This window comes from Hemiscyllium ocellatum, chromosome 2 (assembly GCF_020745735.1).
Source record: "Hemiscyllium ocellatum isolate sHemOce1 chromosome 2, sHemOce1.pat.X.cur, whole genome shotgun sequence".
In the NCBI taxonomy this organism is placed as follows: Eukaryota; Metazoa; Chordata; class Chondrichthyes; order Orectolobiformes; family Hemiscylliidae; genus Hemiscyllium; species Hemiscyllium ocellatum.
The window spans coordinates 57,914,762-57,940,895 of record NC_083402.1 but is presented as its reverse complement, the minus strand read 5'-3'; the positions used below and the strand labels follow the sequence as shown (position 1 = coordinate 57,940,895).

General features: G+C 40.6%; 1 protein-coding gene across 1 annotated transcript in view; it reads right to left on the bottom strand.

Annotated features, from left to right (window-relative positions):
* The window catches only part of LOC132823281 (leucyl-cystinyl aminopeptidase-like), a 116,258-nt gene that overhangs the window by 33,065 nt on the left and 57,059 nt on the right, over positions 1 to 26,134 (bottom strand). Inside the window, exons 7-9 of the mRNA XM_060836941.1 lie at positions 17,948 to 18,061; positions 12,095 to 12,226; positions 3,356 to 3,487 (exon numbers count right to left, since the gene is read on the bottom strand). Coding sequence (XP_060692924.1) covers positions 3,356 to 3,487; positions 12,095 to 12,226; positions 17,948 to 18,061 — 378 coding nt within the window. The remainder of the gene's footprint in view (positions 1 to 3,355; positions 3,488 to 12,094; positions 12,227 to 17,947; positions 18,062 to 26,134) is intronic.

Here is a 26,134-nt window from a genome sequence, read left to right as displayed (position 1 = left end):
GTCCCTTATCAGTCACCTGCTGCAAGACAGTGACTATGTTGATGGACCCACCAGTGCAGTCAAGCTACCAGTCAAATAGTCAACATCAGCAGACTATTTCCTTCAGATGGAAGTCTCACAGACGTACTCAATACTTTTGTTATGTGACAGAAACACAGATGCATTTCCAGCAGGATTTGTTGAAGAGTGCTAGGGAATGGCAGGGTAACCAGGCAAATCCATTATCCAAGGAGTACTGAGCAATTGTAAATTTTTTTCTGTCACTGCAGTGGTGGCTGGTTTAATTAAAGATACAAGAAAATTGGAATGCAGGAAATTCTATTGTTTTCATTTGCAATTTTTGCATTGATTTTATATTAAAGGGGGTGTCACATGGTGTAAAGCAGAAGGAAATTGAGGGGAGAAATGCACTTTAAACTCAAACAATTTATCTGGATCTGCTGAGCTGGTTAACAGTTGAACTTTTACTAGACAACCGTCTTAAGGCAGTCTTATACTCTTCAATATTCAACTAATGTTAAGTATAAATAGAACGCATGAACCACAAGGCATTTATGCAAGACAGATGACAAAACATAACACTCCTCCAATTCTCTTACAAATGATTGGTACAGTGTTTATTTTCTGAACTACTAAATGTGGGTGAAATTAGAATATTCAAGAACAGAACAATTCTCAGGCACCCCACAAAAGCCTTGGACTGAATTCAAAGTTTTGATTGGATAGATTGTCAAAAATAGATAGGTGTCATACCCTCTCACTCTAAGAGTCATATGAACATTTGAACTTAAAGCAGGCGTTGGCCATTTGGCCCCTTTACCTTGCTTTGCCATTCAATAAGAGTAAAGCTGATCTGGAGTTGGCCTCAACGCCACTTACTGCCTGTCCCGGTATCCCACTGCACCCCTTGTTAATCAAGAATCATGCAAGTTATTGGTACTTTAACCTAATACCACATTTTTGTGCACTGGACAGAGAGGTTGCTTTGTTTGTCATCTGTCAGGTGGGACACTAAAGAGAGATTCTGTCTGTCCATGAAGATTCAAATACGCCATCCAAGGTGTAGCAAAGAAGATATCCTTCACGCCCTATGTGCCATTTAATCCTCTACTATCAGCAAATTGGTTTGTGTGGCCTTATATTGGTGGCTACGCTGGTGGCCATTCTAACAATCAACAACTGCAAAATATTATCACTTTTACATGAAAACTTTTGACATGGCCGAAGCTTGTAAGGGACCATATTAATGTAATTAATTCACACCACTATTGAGAAAGTACTGGAATATTTGATGCTGTAAATTAGATTGATTATTATACCCTACTTATCTTCTCACCATCACCAACCATTAGAGACAGTTTTTTAATTCTGTCTACAACTTTATAACCTCTGAGGTTAAAAAAATCCTTCTATTTTACCAAACTCTGCAGCAAGCACCATGAGCAGTCATATGCAGACATGGTTTAATTCCAAGCTACAATCATTTAGATTAAACATTGGCCCAGAATTTACTGAATCAGGGCATCTTAAGGTGTGTTTCAACAGTAAGACTTTCTTTCCCCACCCAAAGATTTTATTCCTGTAATTTGTACAATACAAAATGATAATGGGGGATCTGGAACCTTCAAGACCAGCAACATTTATTCTTAATTAAGAAGATTCATGGTTTTAGAAATAAAGAACAGGAAGGTAAATTAAAGAGGATGAATATGTCAAATCAAATATATAAAAACAGAAAGAAATACCGTATTATGAAAGTGAGAAGGATTGGATATAAGACAAAATCCTTTTCTACATTACTTTTAACATTTTGGAAATATCTAATAAGTTACATTTATTAGATGCTGTTAATATTGTTAAACCACCCATGTCATCTCATAACTAATTTCAAATATTTCACAACATCAGGTGATAGTCCAACAGGTTTATTTGAAAGCACTAGTGTTTCCAAATAAACTTTGATTAGATTACTTACAGTGTGGAAACAGGCCCTTCATCCCAACAAGTCCACACCGACCCTCCGAAGAGCAACCCACCCAGACCCATTCCCCTACACCTAACACTATGGACAATTTGGCATGGCCAATTCACCTGACCTGCACATCTTTGGACTGTGGGAGGAAACCAGAGCATCCAGAGGAAACCCACATAGGCACGGGGAGAATGTGCAAACTCCACACAGACAGTTGTCTGAGGCGGGAATTGAACCCAGGTCTCTGGCGCTACGAGGCAGCAGTGTTAACCACCGTGCCATCCATTGCCACTGTGCAGCCCATAAACTTGTTGGACTATCACTTGTTGTTGTGTGATTTTTAACTTTGTCCACTCCAGTCCATCACTGGCACCTCCAAGCCATCAAATATTTCAAAAGAGTTATTAAAACAGACGGTCCAAATCTCAATCGAAGAGATAAGATCAAGGACCATCTTAAAAAGGAAGGAGTAGATAGATTTCCAACATGTAGGAAGAGAATTCTGGACCTTCGGGCCTACACAGCTGAAGTCACACAATGTACAAGGGAAGAAACAGAAAATCCATAAAGAAACCTGGACTAGAGGAGGCAGAAAATGGGTTTACAGGGATGTGGAAGGTAATATAGATGGGGAGGTAGTGGTATTGAGAATTTTAAAATATAGGCATTAATAAACTAGGAGGCAGTGTAGGTCAGGAAGCAAAGTGGGAATGGGTGAATGGTACTTAGGAAACTGGATGAAATGTTTTAGATAAGTTCAAATTCATATGGGCTAGAAGCTGGGGAACCAGCATGAAAAAACTAAATGGAAAGGTAACTAAGGCATAGATAAAGACTCCAGTGGAAGATAAGCCAACAGCATACCAATTAGGGGTAGTTTTGGAGATGGAAGTAGACATTCTTAGTGATGGAACAGAAATGCCATCAGAAAATAGGTCAAATATTTATCATCAACAATTTACCAGGAGTGAGACTCCATATTTCACATTATTTCATTTTCTGGGCCATACAGTGTGATTGGTATGGTAGAAATACACATTTCATTAAAACATACTTAAGGTGTTATGAGACAAAACTAACGTTTGGCAGTGAGTTTATGAAGCAATTCCATAAAACTCATTAAGAACATTAAGGCAGCTTAACATTTTAGCGAGGGTAACATCAGCAGCATCAATTGTTCATATTTGTAAATTAATTGATTTGTAATTTATTAATATCCCCTACAAGCTGTAAAATCTAAAACATGGGGAGGATCCCTGAATTCGCCACTACTTTGGGAGCAAATTCTGGGCTATTCTCTCATGTGAATATCTACTATTGTATCTAAGAAGATCAAAATAATGATTCTAGATTTACAATAAGTATTAACGTGATGATACATACTTTTGCAATACTGTTCCACAAATCTTCATTTTTCGTATTCTGATACTTATGTTCATTTAAGTATCTCTTAATTCCTTGCTGGAAAACTGTTTCACTAAGAAAGTCCTTCAACATCAAAAGAATGGAAGCCCCCTAAAGGAGAAGACAGAATATTGTTAATTTCAGAAGTCTTTTTTGAAATGCAAATTGTTTTTAGTCTGTATTGGATTTTTTTAGGTAATCACCATTTCCTCCTGCTCTGAATGTACAAATATTTTCAATTATAGGGTCCTTGAGGACATATATGTTCCTGCTCCTCTAAAAACAGATGTCACAATTGATAGCAAGAAAAGAAAATAATAAAATCATTCCTGAAATTGAGTTCTGGACTTAAGGGCCACTTTCTTACGCAATGCAAATTGGCCAGTTACAGTTTTAGATCTTTCTCTACATAAGGACAGTCATCAATTGCGTTAACCCAGATCTCAGAGTGAATGGCAAAGTAGAAACACAGATTCATGACAGTAAACTACAAAAGGTAAACTACAGTCTTACCTTTTTCCTAGCCTGCAGCAGGAACTTGCTCACCCAACTGCCGACTAGATGTATCAGTCAGTAAAGTTGGGAGGCCAAGCTGTTAAGCAAAATCCCAATGGCGTCATGTACTTTTTGACTTCACAAGTTGAAGACACGTCCCTTTAGGTTTGCCTTCATCTTAATGAAGTGTTTCCAATTGTCTTAAATATCTTCTTATTCAAGCTTTAATTCTATCCCACCCCCACTCATCATACCCTCTCGTTCTACTCCAACACCAACAAAGAAATTTGGGTCAATAGCTGATGGAACACAACTGCTGGAATGGACCTTAACTTCACAAATAAGTTCAGAAACAGAAGCACATCTGCTCCCCAAAATAGAAAACCCTTATGACTTTATAGCACAACATCAGCCTTCCATTACAAGGATAAGTAGATATAAACAGGGTGTTGTATTATAGTGCATATTCCAGACCATAGAAGCCTGCAGCTTTAAGACAGCAATATGACATCACAAAATGTGACATTCTGGTGTAAAAGTTACCCATTTTGCCTTCTCTTTGTTTGTAGTCTGCATTATTTAGATTTTTTAGATAATCACCATTCGCTCCTGAGCTGAATGTATGAATATTTTCAATTATAGGGGTCTGCTCTTCTAAAGGTGTCCCTCTCTCTTTATAATATACAGTGTCTTCAGTCCATCAACTATCTATATTTAATGTACAGTAACAGCAGTCAATGAAAATATACAGGGCAAAAAGTGAGGACTGCAGATGCTGGAGATTAGCGTCAAGAATGTGGTGCTGAAAAGCACAGTAGGTCAGACAGCTTCCAAGGAGCAGGAGAATCGACGTTTCGGGCAAAAGCCCCATTCCTGATGAAGGGCTTGTGCCCAAAATGTTGACTCTCCTGCTCCTCAGATGCTACCTGACCTGGTGTGTTTTTCAGCACCACACTCTTGACGCAAATGAAAACAGACAGACATGTGCAGGAAGCAATTACAAAGGCAAATGGTATATTAGTTTTCATGGCAAAATAATTTGAGTTCAGAAATAGGGATGTCTTACTGAGGTTATACAGGGTGTTGGTGAGACTAAACCTGGAATATTGGGTGCAGTTCTGGTCTCCCTACCTAAGAAACAATATACTTACCAGACAAGGAGTGCAGAAAAGATTTACTATGCTGATACCAGAAATGACAGGATTGTCAGATTGGGAGAGATTATTGAAAACAAGCCTAGATGAATCAAAGTTTAGAAGAATGAGAGGAGATCTGATTGCAACATAAAATTCTATCAGGGCTAGACAGAAAGAAGCAGGGAAGAGGCTTTTCCTGACTGGGAACCTTGAACCAGGAGACAGAGTGCCAGGATTCAAGGTAAACCATTTAGGAGTGAGATGAAGAAACACTTTTTCACTCAAAAGTTGGTCAGACTGTAGTATTCTCTATGAGGAGGCTATGGTGGCCAAGTCATTGAATGGTTTAAGAATGAAATCTTTAAATGTATAGATGATAAAGGCATCAAGTGGTATTGACAGAAAGCAGTGTGTACCATCTGCAAGATACACCACCGGAACTCACTACAATTCATTCAACAGCACCTTCCAAACCTATGACCATGACCATCTAGAAGAGCAAGAGCAATGGATACATGGGAACATCACTACCTGTAAATTCCCCTCTGAACCATTCACCATCCTGACTTGGAATTATATCGTTATTCCTTCACTGACATTGAGTAAAAATCCTGGCACTCTCTCCCTGCCAGCACTATGGGGACACCTACGCTATAGACCGATGTGGGAGCTTACAACCACCTTGTGTAGGACAATTAGGGCAGGTAATGAATGCTGGTCCAACTAGTGATGCTCATAATTCATGAAAGAATAAAAAAACTCCTCCTAATCTATTTGATAATGCTTTTAAATTAATGCCTTAAAAATGTTGTTCAACTAACCAGCAAAAACAATTATTAATTTCTTCTTAAATTTAAATGCTTAAATAATTATTTCATTTTCTCATTCTAACTTTCATATGAATTACTTAATATTCAGTGTTCTCCACTCTATTTTTATCACAAAATCACAAATGCTGTGATATCACAAAATTGAAATATTGTTTCCCTGAATTTCCAAGTCCAAGTTACTTATGTACATAATAAATAAGGAACGTAGACTCTTGTTAACCACCACAGTTGTCATTCTTGATAGATTGTTGCAGTGCTGTAACATGTTTTCTGTCCTCGAAACATTTTCATATCCATGTGGCACAATTCTTGTCAATATTCTGCGCCATTATCATTACCAAATATAATTAAATACATCTTGAAATGCATGTAAGTTACACCCACCATAGTTCCTTAGTCATCTCACCTTACAATAAAAATTACAGAACTCAAAAAAATTGCCATCGCTCTACAGAACGATGGGACTGCCCTTTCGTTAAAGTGGTGGTGGTGGTAGTTCAACATGATGGTCTATACAACTCAGGTGAAAGGAGAGACCTTCATGGTAACTTCAGCCAGTGCAGGAACTGAACTGAAGCTGTTGGTATCACTCCGCATTAAAAGCCAGCTATCCAGCCAACTGAACTAACCAACTGAGGGAAATAATTCCTAGCTGGATTATAATTTCTGAGTTTATTCTGGCCTCCTTTTATGGATCGGGACAGTCACATTTACCTTCTGCAGTCATTTTGCACATTTTGCTCTTTGCACATATGAATGAAAGCTATGGTAAAGGCATTTGCTATTTCTTTAACTTATTTCTGTATTTTCAAATGTACAGAGTCAGCTCTCACTGCAGCGCTTCCCAAAGTGGAGGTCAGGACACCAAATGTGGTCATAAGCTCAAATTTTAGGGTCACAAGTTTCAAGGCAGCAATTGTGAACCCTCCTCTCTCTATTCTCACTGGTCCTCTCCTCCTCACCCCACGGCCTGAGGAGTCATGACCATTTTCAAATCTCAAAATGGATTTAGTTGGAAAGTATTGACTTAGTAGTCATTAGTACTTGTCATTAGCTTAAATGTCCTCTTTAGCGTAACTAATGCAGGGCTTTACAAGACCTTGCTTGTGTTTTTAAAATTATTCCTTTAAAAGATGGTTACTAGGGATACTGGTCCAACAATAAAAGTCTACCTGAAGACAGGCCCACATGACTAAAAGGTTCGTGCTTCTATCCTAAAGAAAATGCAACACCAAGTGAGAGATTTTACATCTTAACATAGAAAAAGGGGCAGCTGCATTGTCGTGAGAGAGAGAGAGAGATACAGAGTAAGAAAGAGAAAATAAGAGAGAGATACTCAAACAATGGAATTGCTACTTGTTGAGAGATAGCAGTTCTTATTGCAAAGAACAGGATTAACTTTTATTGGGCTAATGTCTATGCAGAATGCTGGGAAAAGCGAATTTTGTTTTGACAGTAAAGGAACAGATGGATACTTCTGAATATTTCTGGAATAGGGCTAAGCCATTGTGGGTCTTGCTAGTGAAGTTAATTCTGGGATGTTCTGATTGAATGGAATGATATTTGAAAGACCCTTGATTTGGCCCAGTATATCAGGGAGAAGTGAGCCTTCTGAAAAGTTACCATTTAGTCATGGATTTCTAAAGCATAGAAAAAAATGGGGACTTAATCTTATATTGCTACATAAATGCGGAAATGTGGCATAAAGTAAAAAGATTCTTAAAGCATGTTTCAGTTGCATTGGATTTTAGTTTGCTAGCTACAATAAAATATGAAATCTTGTCCTGCAATTTGTCCATTCACCTACTGGAAAATTAATCTGTTTTCAGTGAATTATTCATCTTCATGATCACTGTAACATTGGACAGAAGTCACACTCCACAAAACCGAGTACAGAAATAAGCCTAGCACTTTGATGCATTACCAGAAAATGAGACATTTAACAGAGGCTCTGTCTGCCTTCATATCATGCACTAGGTGAGAAATGCTAAAATTGCAAGAGGGAGGGACTATGCAGACATAGTTAGATTTGCTGTATTTTCATATGTTGCTGTGAAAGTACAATTTGTATGTTAAAAATACCCAACTAATATATTGTTGATGAAGCAATTGCCAATTAACATTTCCATGAGCTGTAGGAATAATGTCAGAGTTGCTCAGAATTAATTGCAACTACTTTATACGTTTATGGGAGAAATACGCGACAAAAGGGTATTATTGTCCAATAACCACACTTGTTTTTAAATTATAAGGTTTATAGAGTTCTACATTAAATGTAGGATTTGAAAGCCTACATCAATATATAATTAATTGAAAAGTACTGTTCAATGCCCCATTCTGGAAGGTGAATGTGTAAGGATATGTCAAAGTCACCAAGAAAATGTTTATTAAGACTAAGCAGGAAACATACTTAAGGGCAACTGACTGCACCCAGAAAAAAATGATTAGCAAGTAGAAAGAAAATTAGAGAGAGAAGTAAGAAATAAAAATATATTTTATTTTATTTTCTACAACTCTCCTATTGCCGGTATTTATGAATAAGGTGATCTGGACTTGTCAGGATACCCACAGTGGGAGGAGAGAGAAAGAAACAAGAGATCACATTTCCTCACTAAAGCAGGCAGGCATCCTGCTGACCTTTCAATTCCATCAGACGGGGATTTCACCTTTCTCACTTACCAGCACTGGGGAATTGAAAGGTCGGTCACTATACAGAACCTTAAACAGAATAGAGCTTTTGCACTCATTAATGGTGAAAAGCAAAGCTAACACTTCAACTGTTATTAATATCAACTAGAACAAATTTTTAAAGCTCTGTCCAAGTAGATGGCAGTGACTTCAAACTGTGTAGCCTAAGGTTGTAATCTAAGCCCAAAGACACTTCACATGGTTTGAAAAGGTTTACTCAAACAAGCAAATTCTGTACCAGATTAATTGGAGAGATGTAATAATTTATAAGTATATCAAATTACAATTTAACAATTGATGCCAATACATAATTTCTTTGGCCGTATGCAAATATGAAGGATCTACATTTGTTAAAATGTCATTGTCCGAGACCATGTGTGTGAGCGATCGGTAAACATTGCTTTGGCTTTTTGACCAGTTATCCCGGTTAGCCTGAGAGGCATTCAGGCCAACGTCTCATTTTAAACAAACTCACACATGACGGTGCATTCCAAGGGTTGACCTCAGGAACACATTGAGCCAGTAACAAGTGCAACAGGATTCACAATTGATGTTAGACTAATCATACATGTTGTTTAGGTGTCAATGCATTTCAAGTAGTGCATTTTAAGGATTACTTTAACTTTGGAGACAGGTCGAGCAATAAGTATTTCAAGCCAAGAAAGTTCAAATGTGGGAATCTTCATTAAAGTCCAAATTGTAGATGAATGACTAGGTTGTTTTTTGAGAAGTTTGACTGAATCTATACAAAGTGCTAGTCAGACCCCAGCTGGAGTACTGTGAACAGTTTTGGTCCCTTTATTTATGGAAAGGGATACTGACATTGGAGGAAGTCTAGAGAAGGGTCAGCAGGTTGATCCCACATATGGAGCAACTATCTTACGAGGAGAGGTTGAGTACTTTGAGCCCTTGTACGCACTGGAGTTAAAGAATGAGAGGTGACCTCATTGAAACATGCGGACTTGACTGGGCAAATGCAGAGAGGTCTTTTCCCTTGTGGGAGAATCTAAGACCAGAGGGCATAATCTCAGAGTAAGGGGTCACACATCAAGGTGAGGTTACTTATTTGTGGCCAATTCAAGGAGGATTTTTTTCTCTCAGAGGGCAGTTAATTTGTGGAATCCTTTATAGTATAGGGTTGTCAAAACTGGGTTCTTCATTATATCCAAGGCTGAGGTAAGCTTTATTTATCAGTAAAGAAATCCAGAGTCATAAAGTCATACAGCTTGAAAACAGAGCCTTTGGTCCAACCAGTCCATGCTGACCATGTTCCGAAACTAAACCCGTCCCACCCTTCTGCATTTGGCCCATAACCCTCCAAATCTTTTCTATTCATGTATTTATCCAAATGTCTTTTAAATGTTGGAACTGTACCTGAATACACACTTCATCTTATAATTTATTCCACATACTAATCACTCTGTGTAAAAAATGCTGTTCTTCATGCCCTTTTAAAATTTTTTTTCTTAACTTAAAAATATGCCCCTTAGTTTTGAGCTCCCCACCTTAGGGATAAGACCTTTGCTATTCACCTTATCTGTACCCCTCATGATTTTATTAAACTCTATAAGACCACCCCTCAACCACCTACGCTCCAGTGAAAAAGGTTCCAGATTATCTAGCTTCTCCTTATGAATCAAATGCTACATTCCCAGCAACATCCTGGTAAACCTTTTCTGAAGCCTTCCTATAGAGGACAACCAGAACTACACATAGTACTCCAGAACAGGTCTTACCAACATCCTGTACATTTTCAACATGACGTCCCAATTCCTATACTCAAAGGTCTGAGCAATGAAGGCAAGTGTGGTAAACACCTTCTTAACCACTCTCTCTACCTGTGATGCAAATTTCAAAGAATTATGAACCTGAACCCCTCGGTCTCTCTGTCCTACAACACTACCCAGAGCGCTGCCATTAATTGTATAAGTCCTGCCCTTGTTTGTTTTATCAAAATGCAATACCTTTCATTTATCCAAAGTAAACTCCACCTGCCACTCCTCAACCCACTGAGGTAAGGGGAGAAGACAAGAAAGTAGAATTGAGGATTATCATGTCTCAAACAGCCTCAATTGCATTGAATGGCAAAGCACTCAATGGGCTGCATGGCTCCTGTGTTTTATGCCAAAAGTGTGGACTGCAGATGCTGGAAATCAGAGTCTAAATTAGAGTGGTCCTGGAAAAGCACAGCAGGTCAGACAGCATCCAAGGAGCAGGAAAATCGACATTTCGGGCAAAAGCCCTTCATCAGGATCCTGCATTTTATGGTCAAGTGCAAACTTTCACTAGGATATCAGAAGATTCTCAGCTGCTCTTTAATATTGCTTGGGATCTTCTACACTTGAATAGAAAGAAAGAGCCTCAGTTTCAATTTCATACATCAGACAATGTAATACCCCTTATTACGACACTTCAGTGTCAAGCAAGAAAATGTGCATTGTATGCGGTAGCCCCGGTATTGGGCTTAACCTCACAACCCTCTTTCTCAAAGACTAATTTACTGCTACTGACTAAGCCAAAAACTACAAGCAGAGATGCAAAACTGAATGGGATGTTGAGATGAGGAGTATACAAAGATTAAGGTTGTCAATGATACAAAAGAATTTGAAAATCAGAAAAAGAAGTTTAAAATTGCTGTATTGCTGAACAGAGTGCCAGCTGCCAGACTGAACTGATTGGTCTGAATAAAATCCTATTTGTCTGAGTGCACACAGCAGTGATTTGTGTTTAAACCCATGCAATGAACCCAGGAGGTTAGTGTTTGGTTACGATTATTGGAAAAGTTGCGTGCAAAGGTGACAAACACCTAATTAATAGTTTCAGGTGCACTGTTCAGGCCAAAACTTCAAGGATAAAGTACTTTAAAAAGGAAAATTTTGAAAGGCAGGGCGAACAGAGATGAAAGAGACAAAGATCAACAAGGACAGATTGCTTTTATTTTAGCTGCTCAGATTAATGCCACAAGAATACCTCAGATTTAAGATTTTCCAAATCTACTTAACTATTTGGATTTTTTTGTTTGCCCAATTTGGAATACAGTTCTTCAAGACTTCAGATGAAACTGAACCAATTCCCCACATCCAGAGGGCATAACCACAGGCTGATAGAGCTTACTTTTCAGAGTCAAGAGAGTGGTTGAAGCTGCTTGTGGAGCTCTGACATCCTGCTATCAGGTACTAGTTCCTTGGCTATCTGGACACAGATGGGAAAGAATCCAGGTCAAATGGTAGGGCTACCCCTCTAAATAGCTGGAACAAGGATGTGAGGACCACATCGGAAACACATGGCAAGGTGAGGTTACTTATTTGAGGTTAATTCAAGCACTCACCTGAATATGTGGACAACTGAAAGGTGGTGATGGCATTATTCTTTTAATCATTTCTCCTGCCTTTGGAGAAGCTTTGATTCCATTTCCATTGAATACCCAGCCACAATAGGGTGTTATACATGTACACATGCATGGGTACATGGGGACAGTCACAGAATTAGAACTACAATTGTCATCAGTAGGCAAACCCACATTTATGTGCAACATAAATATTTTTTAAATATGGTCTTTACACACGTACCTTTTCATATGAAATTGAATCAAACATTTCCTCAATTTGTTCGGCAGTTTTAACTGGAGTCGAGAGAGGGTGGGATGAATTCATCGAATCCTTTTCCATTGCTTTAAATCGAGTATGTAAAAAGCGATCAGCCTGGAAACAAACCACAAAAATAAAAAGGGATCTATTGTCTTTCCAAACAGTTATTATTCACACATAATAGTTGCAAGCAACATACTGACTAGTTCATTTGAAAATTAGGCTATATAATATATTCTGGATTAGTGGTGCTGGAAGAGCACAGCAGTTCAGGCAGCATCCAAGGAGCAGTAAAATCGACGTTTCAGGCAAAAGCCCTTTATCAGGAATAAAGGCAGAGAGCCTGAAGCGTGGAGAGATAAGCTAGATGATCCCCACCCCCATCCTCCTCTAGCTTATCCCTCCACGCTTCAGGCTCACTGCCTTTATTCCTGATGAAGAGTTTTTGCCTGAAACGTCGATTTTACTGCTCCTCAGATGCTGCCTGAACTGCTGTGCTCTGCCAGCACCACTAATCCAGAATCTGGTTTCCAGCATCTGCAGTCATTGTTTTTACCTATATAGTATATTATACAGTTTATGTGCGTCTTTATGACAATGAAACATCCCAAAATGTGCTTCACAGGAGCACTAAAAAATGAAGTATGACAAGCCATGTAAAATGTTATAAGGTCAGATGACAAAGACTTGTTCAGCTAGAGAAGTTTTATGAAGTATAGTAAAGGTGTAATGTCAGGTACAGACGTTATCATGCCACACTGTGGTCACAAACTTGAAATCAAAACCTGCTATTCTTAGAATAGTCAAAAAAATTAATGATTTTTAAAAGGTTCTATCAAAGAATCTGTCAGCCTCTGATGGTATGGGCAGGGAGCGCAGGGTATCCTTGTTACTAAAAAATGAAATTAAATCAATAACAAGAACATAGGGTCAGAAGGCACAGAATCTTTGTGGTTAGAATTGAGGAACCATAAACCCGAAAAAGACTCTGATGGGAGTTGTCTACAGACCTCCTAGCAATAGTCATGATGTGGGACAGAAAGTAAATCAGGGAATAGGAAAGACATGTAAGAAATACAGTGTTATAATAATCATAGGGGATTTCAAAGTGCAGGTGGACTGGGAAAATCAGGTTGGTAGTGAATTTCATGAAAAGGAATTAGTGGAATGCTTATGAAATTTTTTGGCACAGTTTGGGGTACAACTCACAAGGGAATAGGCAATTCTGAATTTAATGATGTGGAAAGAGGCAGAAGGTGAAGGAACCCCTAGGGGGCAGTGATCACAATATGAAAGAATTCATCCTGCAGTTTGAGAGGGAGAAGCTGAAATCGGATGTAACATTATTAGCATTAAGTAAAGGTACCTACAAAGATGTGATAGAGCAGCTGGCCAGAGTTGATCGAAAGGGGAACCTAGAAGGGAGCAGCAATGGCAGGGTGTGTAATTCAGGATGCACAGCAAAAATTCATCCCGAAGGAGAAGAAACAGACTGAGGGTAGGAACCGGCAATCATGGCTGACAATGGAAGTCAGGACACTGTAAAAGCAAAAATAAACTATAATGTAGTGAAGATCAGCAGGAGGCCAGAATATTTGAAAGCCTTTAAAAACCACCAGAAGATAAGTAAAAAAAACAATAAGTGAGGAGAAGATGAAATATGTGGATAAGCTAACTAATAATATACAAGGGGATTGCAAGAGTTTTTTTGATATATAAAGGGAAGAGAGAGGCAACAATGGATATTAGACTGCTGGTAAATGAGGCTGGAGAAGTAGTAATGGGGAGTGAAGAAATGCCAGAAGAACAGATTAGGAGAGGGCAAAGAAATGGCAGATGCAATAAATGTGGTGAAGTGTGAGGTTGTGAACTTTGGTCGAAAGAAGAAAGGCATAAACTACTTTCTAACTGAGGGAAGACCTCTGAATTGTGAAGCAAAATGGGATTTAAGAGTCCCAGTTCATGATTCTCTTCAAGGTTAACATACAGTTTCAATTTGTAGTTAGAAAGGCAAACGCGATCTTAGCATTTATTTTGAGACAGCTATAATACAAAAGCAGAAATGTACTGCTGAGGATATGTAAGGATCTGATCAGAATGCATTTAGAATATTTTGCACCGTTTGGGCCCATTTCTAAGGAAAGAGGTGCTGGTGTTGGTGGGATCCGGAGGAGGTTTACAAGAATGATCCCAGAGATGAAGGGTTTATAATATGAGGAGCATATGATGACTATGGGTCTTTACTCAATGGAGTTGAGCAGGTTGAGGGAAGGTCTCATTGAAATTTACAAAATACTGAGAGTCCTGGTTAGAGTGGAAATGGAGAAGATGTTTTCATGAGCAGGAGAGACTAGGACCCGAGGGCACAGCCTTAGAGAGAAGGGATGACCCTTTATGACTGAGATGAGGAGGAATTTCGTCAGCGAGTGAATGGTGAATCTGTGGAACCCATTGCCGCAGTGAGTTGTGGAGGCTAAGCCACATGTGTATACAACACAGAGATAGGTATATTCTTGATTGGTAAAACAATCAAGGGTTACAGGGAGAAGGGAGGGGAATTGGGTTGAGAAACACATCAGCCCTGATCAAATGATGGGGCAGACTCAGTGAGCCAAATAGTCTAATTCTGTTCCTATATTTTATGGTCTTATGGTCTCATTCCCTACTTGACTCTTGGACCCTGATTGACAGAAAGCACAGACCAGGTTTCTGTACTTAATAAAAACCATTAGTAATGTTGGTGTTACGGACAGAGGGAAAACTATTTTCAAGATTTACTGAGATAGTTCTTGTGCTTATCAGAATATGATTCTCAATTTTCCTTCTCTGGATGTGTATACTGTTTGTAGGAGGCACAGGCGATGGTTTATATTTATAAAAGGTCTCTGACTTATTAATTAGAAGTCATAGCTTACAGCAATTGTTGAATGAACAGTAAACTAGATTTCTTCAGGCTTAAAATATCTTTTACTGCAAGGAGCTGAGGCAGCTCCTGAGCTGATGGAGGTTCAAAGGCTTCTCACTAGCCTGTACACAGCCCCAATTTGTCCAGGTACCTAAGAACCAATCACAGTCATTGACAGGCCTTTGTCATCGATAACTGAACACTTGACCACAAACCTACTTGTAGCAATCCAAAGCTCTAATTGTATATAACCCTTAAGTTCCAGTTCATCTGCACACTACACTTGAACTACTTCTGGAAGCAACATCTGTATGAACAATGTTTATAATGCGTGAGAGATAACTTGTTTGATCAGCAATGTTGGAGCAATTGAAATCAGGGACGCACAAGAGTCACAAATTAGTGGAATGCAGATATCTGGGAGTTTGTCCAGCTGAAAGTGATAACAATAATAGGGAGGGGATAGACCTTGCGATAATTTGAAACCAAGGTCAAGAATTTTAAAAGTAAGACATTGTTTGAAAATGAACCGATGTAGGTTATTGGGAGTAAAGGAGGGAAACAGGACCTGCTGAAATTTCTGGATGACCTGAAGTTCACGGAGGATGCAATGTGAGAGACATGCCAGGAGGAAGCTGGAAAAGTCCATTCTAGAGGTGATGGAAGCACAACTGAGGAGTTCAACAGCAGATGTTTAATATTGGTGATCACCTTTGATGCAGAAGCAAACAATTTTGAAACAATACAAACGTCTGTAATATTTCTACATACCTTTTTAAGAATGTATGGAAAGGAATTTTAAGAATTTGCACCAACTGTAAAGGAGTCAATATTAATGTTCTGTATAATAAAACCCACCAGTCAATGTGAGCTTGCTGCCCTTGAATTGAAGCAGTTTTAACAAGGAAATTAAGAATAGAAGCTGTGCGGCTGGCAGACAAAACGGAGAGCTGGAGGCAAAGGCATTCAGAATCCAGGTCTAGACAAAGTTCTGCAGCAGGATGGAGTTATCTAGTACTTGGTGTGTTTATGAGCAAGTCAAGCTCATTATAAAATGGTCAGCTTTATGTTTGGACTGCAAAAGAAATGAACCCCAAAACTCTGGGAAAGTGATGTATGAGTCAAAAGGGATAGCGCCGGAAAAGCACTTCAGGTCAGGCAGCATCTGAGAAGCAGGAGAGTCGACGTTTCAGGCATAAGCCCATCATCAGGAATGTGGAGGGGGAAACAAGGCTGAGAGATAAATGGGGGGGTGGGGGTGGGACTGGGAGGATGGTTGCTGGGAAGGCGATAGGTGGATGCAGGTGGAGGGTGATTGTGATAGGTCTGTTGGGAGGGTGGAACAGTTAGTTGGGAAGCAAGATGGACAGATAGGACTGGTCAAGAGGGCAGTGCCGAGTGGAGGGTTGGATCTGGGATGAGGTGAGGGGTGCGGAGATTTGGAAACTGGCAAAGTTGATGCTGTGTGGTTGGAGGGTCCCAAGGCAGAAGATGAGGCATTCTTCCTCCAGGGTGGATGGATTTGATTTGGTGGTGAAGGCTGCCCAGGATTTGCATGTCCTTGGCAGAGTGAGAGGGGGAGTTGAAATGGTTGGCCACAGGATGGTGGAGTTGCTTAGTGTGTTTGTCCCAGAGATGTTCCACAAGTTGGTGTCCTGTCTCCCCGATGTAGAGGAGACCACATTGAGAGCTATGGACAAAGTAGATGAGGTGGATGGATGTGCAGGAAAAATCTCTGCTGGGTGTGAAAAGATCCTTTTGGACCTTGGATGGATGTGTGGTGGGAGATGTTGGCATATGTTTCACACCTCTTGCGGCAGCAAAGGAAGATGCCGGATGTGGAGGGTGGGTTGGTAGGGGGCGTGGACCGAAGAAATGATGTATGACCAAGCCAAAAGGACTGGATCCTAAAAAAAGTGGTGTAAATAGCTCAGATATTCAGAAGAGCCAAGAGTTTGTATCAAAGGATCAGATCATGAATCGGGTGTCATTAGTAGGTTGGTTGAATAAAAACTGTAGAAGGCTATACTATCAGGATTGAAAATAGGCTGGTGAGGAGGTAGGTTTCACAAACATGTTCCTTATCACCGTTAAACATATCCAGAAAACTCCAATGGAATACACCTGCCAGTGAACAAACTTGAGGATCAATTTAATGGGAAAGTGAGGCCCTGTTGGAAAGACTGAATTTGCGTCTTATGCCACAGCTATTCAAGAAGTGACTGGTGTGTTTATGGTTGAACAAGACGTACCTTTGTGGCATAGATGATTTACAGTTAGATGTTCCCTTTATTTGAAGTATAATTTGAGCATTTAATTTGTGTTTGCCGAGGCTGTCAATGGTATTACTGGAGATGATCACATATTTCTTTCAGTACATATCTCTGTATTTTGACAGCATTTTGTGGGAGTTGTGGAACATTTCTATGTTTGGTATACAGTTTGTGGCAGGTTCAGAGGTAGCTATACAGTGAAATGTGAGTAGGTAGATCAGCTAATTGACCAGTGTGCTATGACAAGTTGATATTTCCAACAAAAAGCTATGAAGGACCAGCAATCACTACTTCTTCTCAATCATTTATATATGACTTTCCTTAGTGGCACATTGATGGCACTAGTGGCAGTACAGCTGTACAAACTAACTGTTTCATAACCAAATAGTCAAGGATTTGATTCGAACAGTTTGTTGCTGCTCAGCTGTACTAACATGTTTGAGAGGATTTGCTTAACTTCTGACTCCTAGGAAACAACAAATATTAGGATATAAAAGTACACTAGTTGCCTCCGTTAACTTTAATATACACCACCCCAGCTCCATGTATGAACTATAGTCATTGAGATTAAACAGAAGTCTCAGAATGACACGTTCCCTGTTCATGCTATGAACAATGCTTTCAAGATGCAACACAAATTTTAAATTATTTACTTACCACTTGGAGTTCAGGGAATACTTTTTCAAGTGAAAAGAATTCCATAAAGGTGGCAAATCCTTCATTTAACCAAAGGTCATTCCACCATTCCATAGTCACCAGGTTACCAAACCACTGAGAAAAATAAAACAAATTCAGGAAGGGTAGCTATTTTACATTTACTCTAATGCCAATCTATATTATATCATGAACAATGTCTTAAATAGGTTAAGCATCTGAAAGCTGGCAAACTCCCTAGCTATTGGAATGATGGTCTCCCATGTCTTTCAAATGGAAAAGAATATCGAAAAACTTACGTCCTTTTTAAATAAAATTACTCAGTAAAACATAAGATTGCAAACACTGAGAAATGTGAGTTAAAGATAAACCAGTTTGGAGAATCTCACAACTCATTTCAAATTGCTGTAAGGATCACTGATTTCCAGCCAGAATTAATCAACCAACATTACAGATGTTGAGTGGGTAGTCATCTTGTCACAGTGTAAACAAACACAATGTCCATTGCTGTGAAGATTGCTCTCTAAATGTGTCTGCAAACAAAATTGGTATTTGACATGGTCACCCTGCAGCCTACAAGAACATGGCCTTGTTATTTCCAGTGATCAGAAGGTCCCAACACACAACTTTTAGCCTGGAGCTAGTCGGTAAAATTGCTGGGGATCAGGTTTTACAAAGAGGAGTTGTCTACCAGAAAGGAATGCTGATATGCAAGTCAGCCCACAAAAAGAGACAGGACATGCAAGTTGTCTGAAAAAAAATTTGAGCTTTATATTCATATTTATTAGCCTTCCCTGACCAAACATTTATAACTGACTCAAATGCTGGAGGAGCACATAAGAGACATGATAACACATTTTCACAGTTAGATCATTTCACTGCATCACTAGGTAATATTCTTGGTAGCTAGTTATGGGCATATTCCTGAATGTAAAATATTCAGACCGGTTGATGGAGGAAACGTTGATAGAGAGAATATCTAAAACAGTCACAAAACCCAGTACAGTGCTTGTGATACACAGCTGTCCTGTAGATGACTGTGAAGTTGCTACCTGCTCTGCAGCATTCTTTTAGGACAAAATTGCACCACACATTGACAAGAGATTGCAGGTAGGCTGTTACACATTCTTTAAATACCCCTTCTGTCTCTGAAGTTGGCTGAAAGACTTCTCGCTTATCCATTTGTTATGTTCTCAAAACTTGTGTCTGGTCACTGAACAGCTCAGCTATGGCTAGAGGCAGCTGCTGCCTGTCCTAGAGCTGTGATCTCCAATCTCCCTCCTTGCTCACTTTAATCAATACACCAATAAGTGCTAAAGGTCCAATTTCAACAAAGGCAAGAGTAAGATTGTGTCATGTCGAAAGGCTGGGGAAAACCATAAAGCTATTTTAGTTCAATTTAAATAAGTTAGACCCTACCGCAGGGAGAAAGTGAGGACTGCAGATGCTGGAGACCAGAGTTGAAAAATGTGGGACGTGGGAGTGGGTAGTGTGCGGTGTGGTCCTTGAGCAGGTGAGTGATGTCACTGGGGGCGCAAGTGGTTGCAGTGACGGCAACTCCGGGGACTACCGAACCTTCTACCGAACAACCCATTGGCCTCATTCTTCAAAGACCGTAATTTCCCCTCCAACATGGTCGACGGTGCTCTCCACCGCATCTCCTCCACTTCCCGCACCTCTGCCCTTGAACCCCGCCCCTCCAATCGTCACCAGGACACAACCCCACTGGTCCTCACCTTCCATCCCACCAACCTCCAGATACATCCTGTCATCCTCCGTCATTTCTGCCACCTCCAAACAGACCCCACCACCAGAGATATTTCCCTCCCCACCCCTATCAGCGTTCCGGAGAGACCACTCCCTCCGCGATTCCCTCGTCAGGTCCACATACCCACCAACCCAACCTTCACTCCCGGCACCTTCCCCTGCAACCGCAAGAAGTGTAAAACTTGCGCCCACACCTCCCCCTTCACCTCTCTCCAAGGCCCCAATGGATCCTTCCACATCCGTCGCAAATTCACCTGCATCTCCATACACATCATTTACTGTATCCGTTGCACCCGATGTGGTCTCCTCTACATTGGGGAGACAGGCCGTCTACTTGCGGAACGTTTCAGGGAAGACCTCTGGGACACCCGCACCAACCACCCTAACTGTCCTGTGACTGAATACTTTAACTCCCCCTCCCACTCCGCCAAGGACATGCAGGTCCTTGGCCTCCTCCATCGCCAGATCCTGATCACATGACACCTGGAGGAAGAGCGCCTCATCTTCTGCCTAGGAACCTTCCAACCACACGGGATGAATGTAGCTTCCAGCTTCCTCATTTCCCCTCACTCCACCTTATCTCAGTCCCAACCCCCGGATTCAGCACTGCCCTCTTGACCTGCAATCTGCTTCCCGATCTCTCTGCCCCCACCCCCCCTCCGGCCTATCACCCTCACCCCCTTCCACCTATCGTATTCCCAGCGCCCCGCCCCCAAATTCCCTCCCCCCTACCTTTTATCTCAGCTCACCTGGCACACCAGCCTCATTCCTGAAGAAGGGCTTATGCCTGAAATATCGATTCTCCTGCTCCTCAGATGCTGCCTGGCCTGCTGTGTTTTCCCAGCACCACATTTTTCAACTCTGGACCCTACCATAACCGAGTCCAGCATCAACAATATACCCACCAATAGGTAAGAAGAGGAGGAACTCACTGCTCTGGATGAGCAGAGACAGCCTTTTCAAATTCCAACATTTTTCTTCTCCAGTTGGCTTACATTGCAAGGGGGTTGGAGTATAAGAGTAGGGAAATCTTACTGCAACTGTACAAGGTGCTGGTGAAACCATATCTGGAGTATTGTGAGCAGTTTTGGTCCCCTTATTGGAGAAAAGATATTTCACTGGAAGCAGTTCAGAGAAGGCTCACTAGAATGAAGTCTGTTATGAACACCAATATCCTACAGGTTCCCCAACAGCCAGCAGGTACTAGAGGAACAGATATGTGGATGGATAATGGAAAAATGTAAAAACAAAAGGATTGTTGTTGTGTTGGGTGACTTTTTAGCTTCCCCTGCATAGACTGGGCCTTGCTTAATGCCAGGCACTTGGATGGGTAGATGGAGCAGGTGAGGGGAGTTTGTGAGGTGTGCCCAGGAAGATTTACTGAAACGAAATGTAAATAGTCCAGCTCGAGCAGGGGCTACACTAAACCTGATATTAGAGAACGAACAATGCCAGATGATCCAAGTTTCAGTGGGGTAACATTTCAGGAACAGTGATCATAAGCCTGCATATTGGATTTAATGTAAGCAAAAAGCACTTGCAGGTTTATAATTGCAATTTTATATTCACGCAAGTATTATATTTTGGACAATATTTCCCTTACAGACTGAACCTTGACTTCATTTCATGTGTACTTAATAGTTTAGAAACGCAATGTTCAATACATTGATGATTTCCTCTGATCTTTAGCTTCTAACACTCAAATGTCAATGGTTAAAAGCAGCTTTTGATGTAAATGTCGCCCACTTACTGAGCACGGCAGCAAGAATGCAGAGATCAAAGGACTTATTTCAGCTCCCGAACAATGTTACACTGTTGCTTGAAATTGTGTTAAAAGATAAGTGCACTACCTCTACACCACTCCAAGTATTGTTATCCCTGTAAGAGTTAACCAGGCTTTCAGAATATAATGTAACCATTCAAAATATTTTCCAGACTGGAAATGTTATTCTCTGTTTAAACTAGTATCAGAGGAGGTTTTGCAGACATCTCTCCCTCTATTTGTTCTTTCTCTCAATTTACAGTTTAGCTAAAAGGAGCAATCCTTTCATAGAGACTTTTTGGAATTTGATTAAATTCTCCCCTACATCAACAAATAGCACAAAAACAGAATAATATCTAGTAATTCTCATGTTATTGTCTGTGGGGGATGTTGTACATAAATTGACTGATATGCTTCTTAATTGCACCAGAGACCACATTTCAAAAATTCAGAGGAACCTCGATTATCCAGCATTCGATTATCCAAATTTCAGATTATCCGGACAAGATTGCAAGGTCCCGATGCTTGGCTAAACTGTGATATCCAGCATTCAATTATCCGAACATTCGATTGCCCCAACATTCGATATCCGAACAAAACACTCCCTGCCCGAGGCATTCCAATAATCGAGGTTCCTCTGAGGTTCATTTACTAAAGATGTCTCACAGTCATGAAAGGTGTTATATAAATGGAAGTCTTTTGTTTTCTTTAGCCATAACAAGTGGTGCCTGTTGCTGTCTAAAAGGTTGACAATTGACTGTTGCTGAACTAAAATGATTTGCTTTCGTGCCCAGCTGACAGTGAACTTCATGTCAAAAGGTTTTGTAACAAGCCACAAAAAGACCATTAACATGTTATTGACAGTAATATAGGACACACCATGAATACATTACAAGGAAGCAAATTCTAAACACTGCTCAATCCAGATTCACAAACAACTTCTCCAGAGCGATAAGGGCAAAATGTAATGAAACAGACAAGTTGTTAGCTTAGGCACATAACTAGCATTCATTGGTAAAGACGACTGAATGGATCAACTAGGCATTTCCTCAAGTCAGGGGAACTAAAGGCCAAACAGACACTCAATACGTGGAATAATTTCAAAAAGAAAACAAATGTTTATGCAAATCAAGATTACTTTCAATGCTGTATTCTTGCAGAAATGCTGTAATAGCAGTTCTCCCAGGACAGTGCCTGAATTAGGTCAAGACAACAGTAGGTTGCTGCAAGATTGCAGCTTAAGGTTGTGTACTCCAGCCAGCCACAAACTGAACATCCGCAGGAAATGAGAAGACATATAATCTGCCAGACAATGAGGCTTCCTGGCAGCTTAGAAAGTGTACTGTTTACATCAAAATCTAATTAATGTCCCAAAACAGTGATCTTATTTAGCCGTCATAATTCGATTTGTCAGTAACTTTTCCTGTCGAATGAAACAGAGTATTTCTGAAACAAAAAGTGGTGTACCACAACTTAAGAACAAAACATGAAATTTAAAACACCATACTTTGGAAACTGAAATCAGATGTTTGATGATCTTTAGCAAAGATTCATATCTACCAGTACAATAAGGCTTCAGATAGGAAGCTTAGCATGCAAAGCAAAATGAACCACAATATCCAACAGCAAAATAGATTTACTTTGAGATGTCAAAAACATATTATTAGGGCGTTTGATCAATCTTAACAGCCAAATTCTGCACTGAATTGTTGAATTTTGTACCATTTTATTAAAATTGACCTTTTTTGTTATTTTTATGCACTGCATATCATGTTGAGATCCCTCAGGAACTCATCACTCCCCAATTTTTGCAACTTCCTTCAGCCCTACAAAGCACTCAGTGATCTAATCTTCTGATCCATAACACATAGGAGGAGAACAGGCCATTCGACTTATCAGGATCTGCGCTGCCATTCAATGAGATCATAGCTGATCTGATATTCCTCACCTCCATTTTCCTGCCTTTACCCCATAGCCCCTGTACCTCTTACTGATTAAAATTTGTCGATCTCAGCCTTGAATATTCTTATTGACCCAGCCTCAACAGCCTAATGTGGTAAACAAATTCCACAGATTGATGACCCTCAGAAAAATGTCCTCCTCATCTCTGTCTTAAATGAGTAATCTCTCATTCTGAAATTATATCCTCTGGTCCTAACACTCTCATGCGGTGAAACAACCTCCCCACTTATACGTTTCAATAAGGTTTTGCCTTTCATTCTTTTAAATTCGAATGAGCATAAGCCCAACTTCCTTATTCACTCCTCATAAAACACCTGAAATCAACCTAATGAACCTTCAATACGGGTATTTTGTTGTGGTTCTGTTCGCCGAGCTGGTAGTTTGTGTTGCAAACGTTTCGTCCCCTTTCTAGGTGACATCCTCAGTGCTTGGGAGCCTCCTGTGAAGCGCTTCTGTGATGTTTCCTCCGGCTTTTATAGTAGCTTGTCTCTGCTGCTTCCGGTTGTCAGTTCCAGCTGTCCGCTGTAGTGACCGGTATATTGGGTCAGGTCGATGTGTTTGTTAATAGAATCTGTGGATGAATGCCATGGCTCTAGGAATTCCCTGGCTGTTCTCTGTTTGGCTTGCCCTATAATAGTAGAGTTGTCCCAGTCGAATTCATGTTGCTTGTCATCTGCGTGTGTGGCTACTAAGGATAGCTAGTCATGTTGTTTCGTGTAGCCACACACGCAGATGACAAGCAACATGAATTCGACTGGGACAACTCTACTATTATAGGGCAAGCCAAACAGAGAACAGCCAGGGAATTCCTAGAGGCATGGCACTCATCCACAGATTCTATCAATAAGCCCATCGACCTGGACCCAATATACCGGCCACTGCAGCGGACAGCTGGAACTGACAACCGGAAACAGCAGAGACAAGCCACTATAAAAGCTGGAGGAAAGATCACAGAAGCGCTTCACAGGAGGCTCCCAAGCACTGAGGATGTCACCCAGAAAGGGGATGAAATGCTTGCAACACAAACTCCCAGCTCGGCGAACACAACCACAACAACGAGCACCCGAGCTACAAATCTTCTCCCAAACTTTGAACACCTAAAGGGTATTTTCGCGAGACTACTAATCCAGAAATTTCACTAGTGTTCACAGAACCTGATTCTCACAAAAGATAGTGAGATCTGAATTTGTTAAAATAATCTGGAATTATGAATCTACTGATGACCATGAAACTATTGTCGAGTGTCAGAAAAACACACACTAATGCCCTTCAGGGAAGGAAATCTATCATCCTCACCTGGTTTGGCCTACATGTGACTCCAGACCCACAGCAATGTGGTGAACTTTTTATTGCCCTCTAAAACAAGCCACTCTGTTGCATCAATCGCCATGACGTCTTGACAAAGAAATGAAACTAGATGTACCACCTGACATTGAACTAGGCACTGACAAAAACAATGGCAGATTCATGGAATCCCTACATTGTAGAAGGCTTTCAGCCCATAGAGTCCACATTGACCCTTTGAATAGCATCCCACCTAAACCCATTCCCTTACCCTAACAACCCTGCATTTCCCGTGACCATGACCAATCCAAGCAAACACAGGGAGAATGTGCCAACTCTACACAAACACTCACCTGAGGCTGGAATCAAATCTGGATCCCTTGTAGGCAGCAGTGCTAACCACTGAGCCACCGTGTCACCTCTGTCAGCCTGGTAACCATCCTCCTTACTACATTTGAGGACTGGTGCCAAAATTGGGAGAATTGTCTCACAGTCCAGTAAAGCAACAGCCTAATTGAGCCATACTCATAGAATCAAACCTTACAAACAATGTTAAAGACACCAACATCACTATCCCCCGATATGTCTTGTCCCACTGGCAGGACAGACCCAGCAGAGGTGGCAGCACAATGGTATACAGTTGGGAGGCAGTTGTCCTAGGAGTCCTCAACATTGACTCTGGACCCCTTGAAGTCTTCAGGTTAAACATGGGCAAGGAAACATCTTGACTGAAAACACAAAAATTCTGGAGCTCACAGTGTGTTAGGTTCTGAAGGAAGAGTGCAACAGATCGCAGCAAATATAAGACTGAAGCATTTCCAACAATCTCCTGCTGAAAGAATGATCCATCTCAGTCTCCTCCAGTGGTCCCCAGTATCAAAGGTACCAGTCTTCAGCCAGTTCGGTTCACTCCACATGATATCAAGAAACATTTGGAGGCACCAGATACTGCAATGGCTTATGGCCCTGACTACATTCCAACAATAGTACTGAAAATTTGTGCTCCAGAATTTCATGTTTCCCTAGTCAAAATCTTGTAGCACAGTTATAACTTTGGCATCCACCTGGCAATATGGAAAATTGAACAGGTATGTCCTGTACACCAAAATCAGAACAAATCCAACCTGGCTAATGACTGCCCCATCAGTCCCCTCTCAATCATCAGTAAAGTGATGGAAGGTGGTATCAACACAACTAGCAAGCAGCATCTACTCAGCAATAATCTGTTCTGTGACACCCAGTCTAGGTTCTGTCAGGACCACTCAGCTTCTAACCCCTTTGCAGCCTCGGTTCAAATATGGATGAAGAGCTGAATTCCAGAGCTGATGTGAGAGTAATAGCCCTTGACATCAAGGGTGCATTCAAATGAATATGGCATCAATGAGTCCAAGCAAAACTGGAATCAACAGGTATCG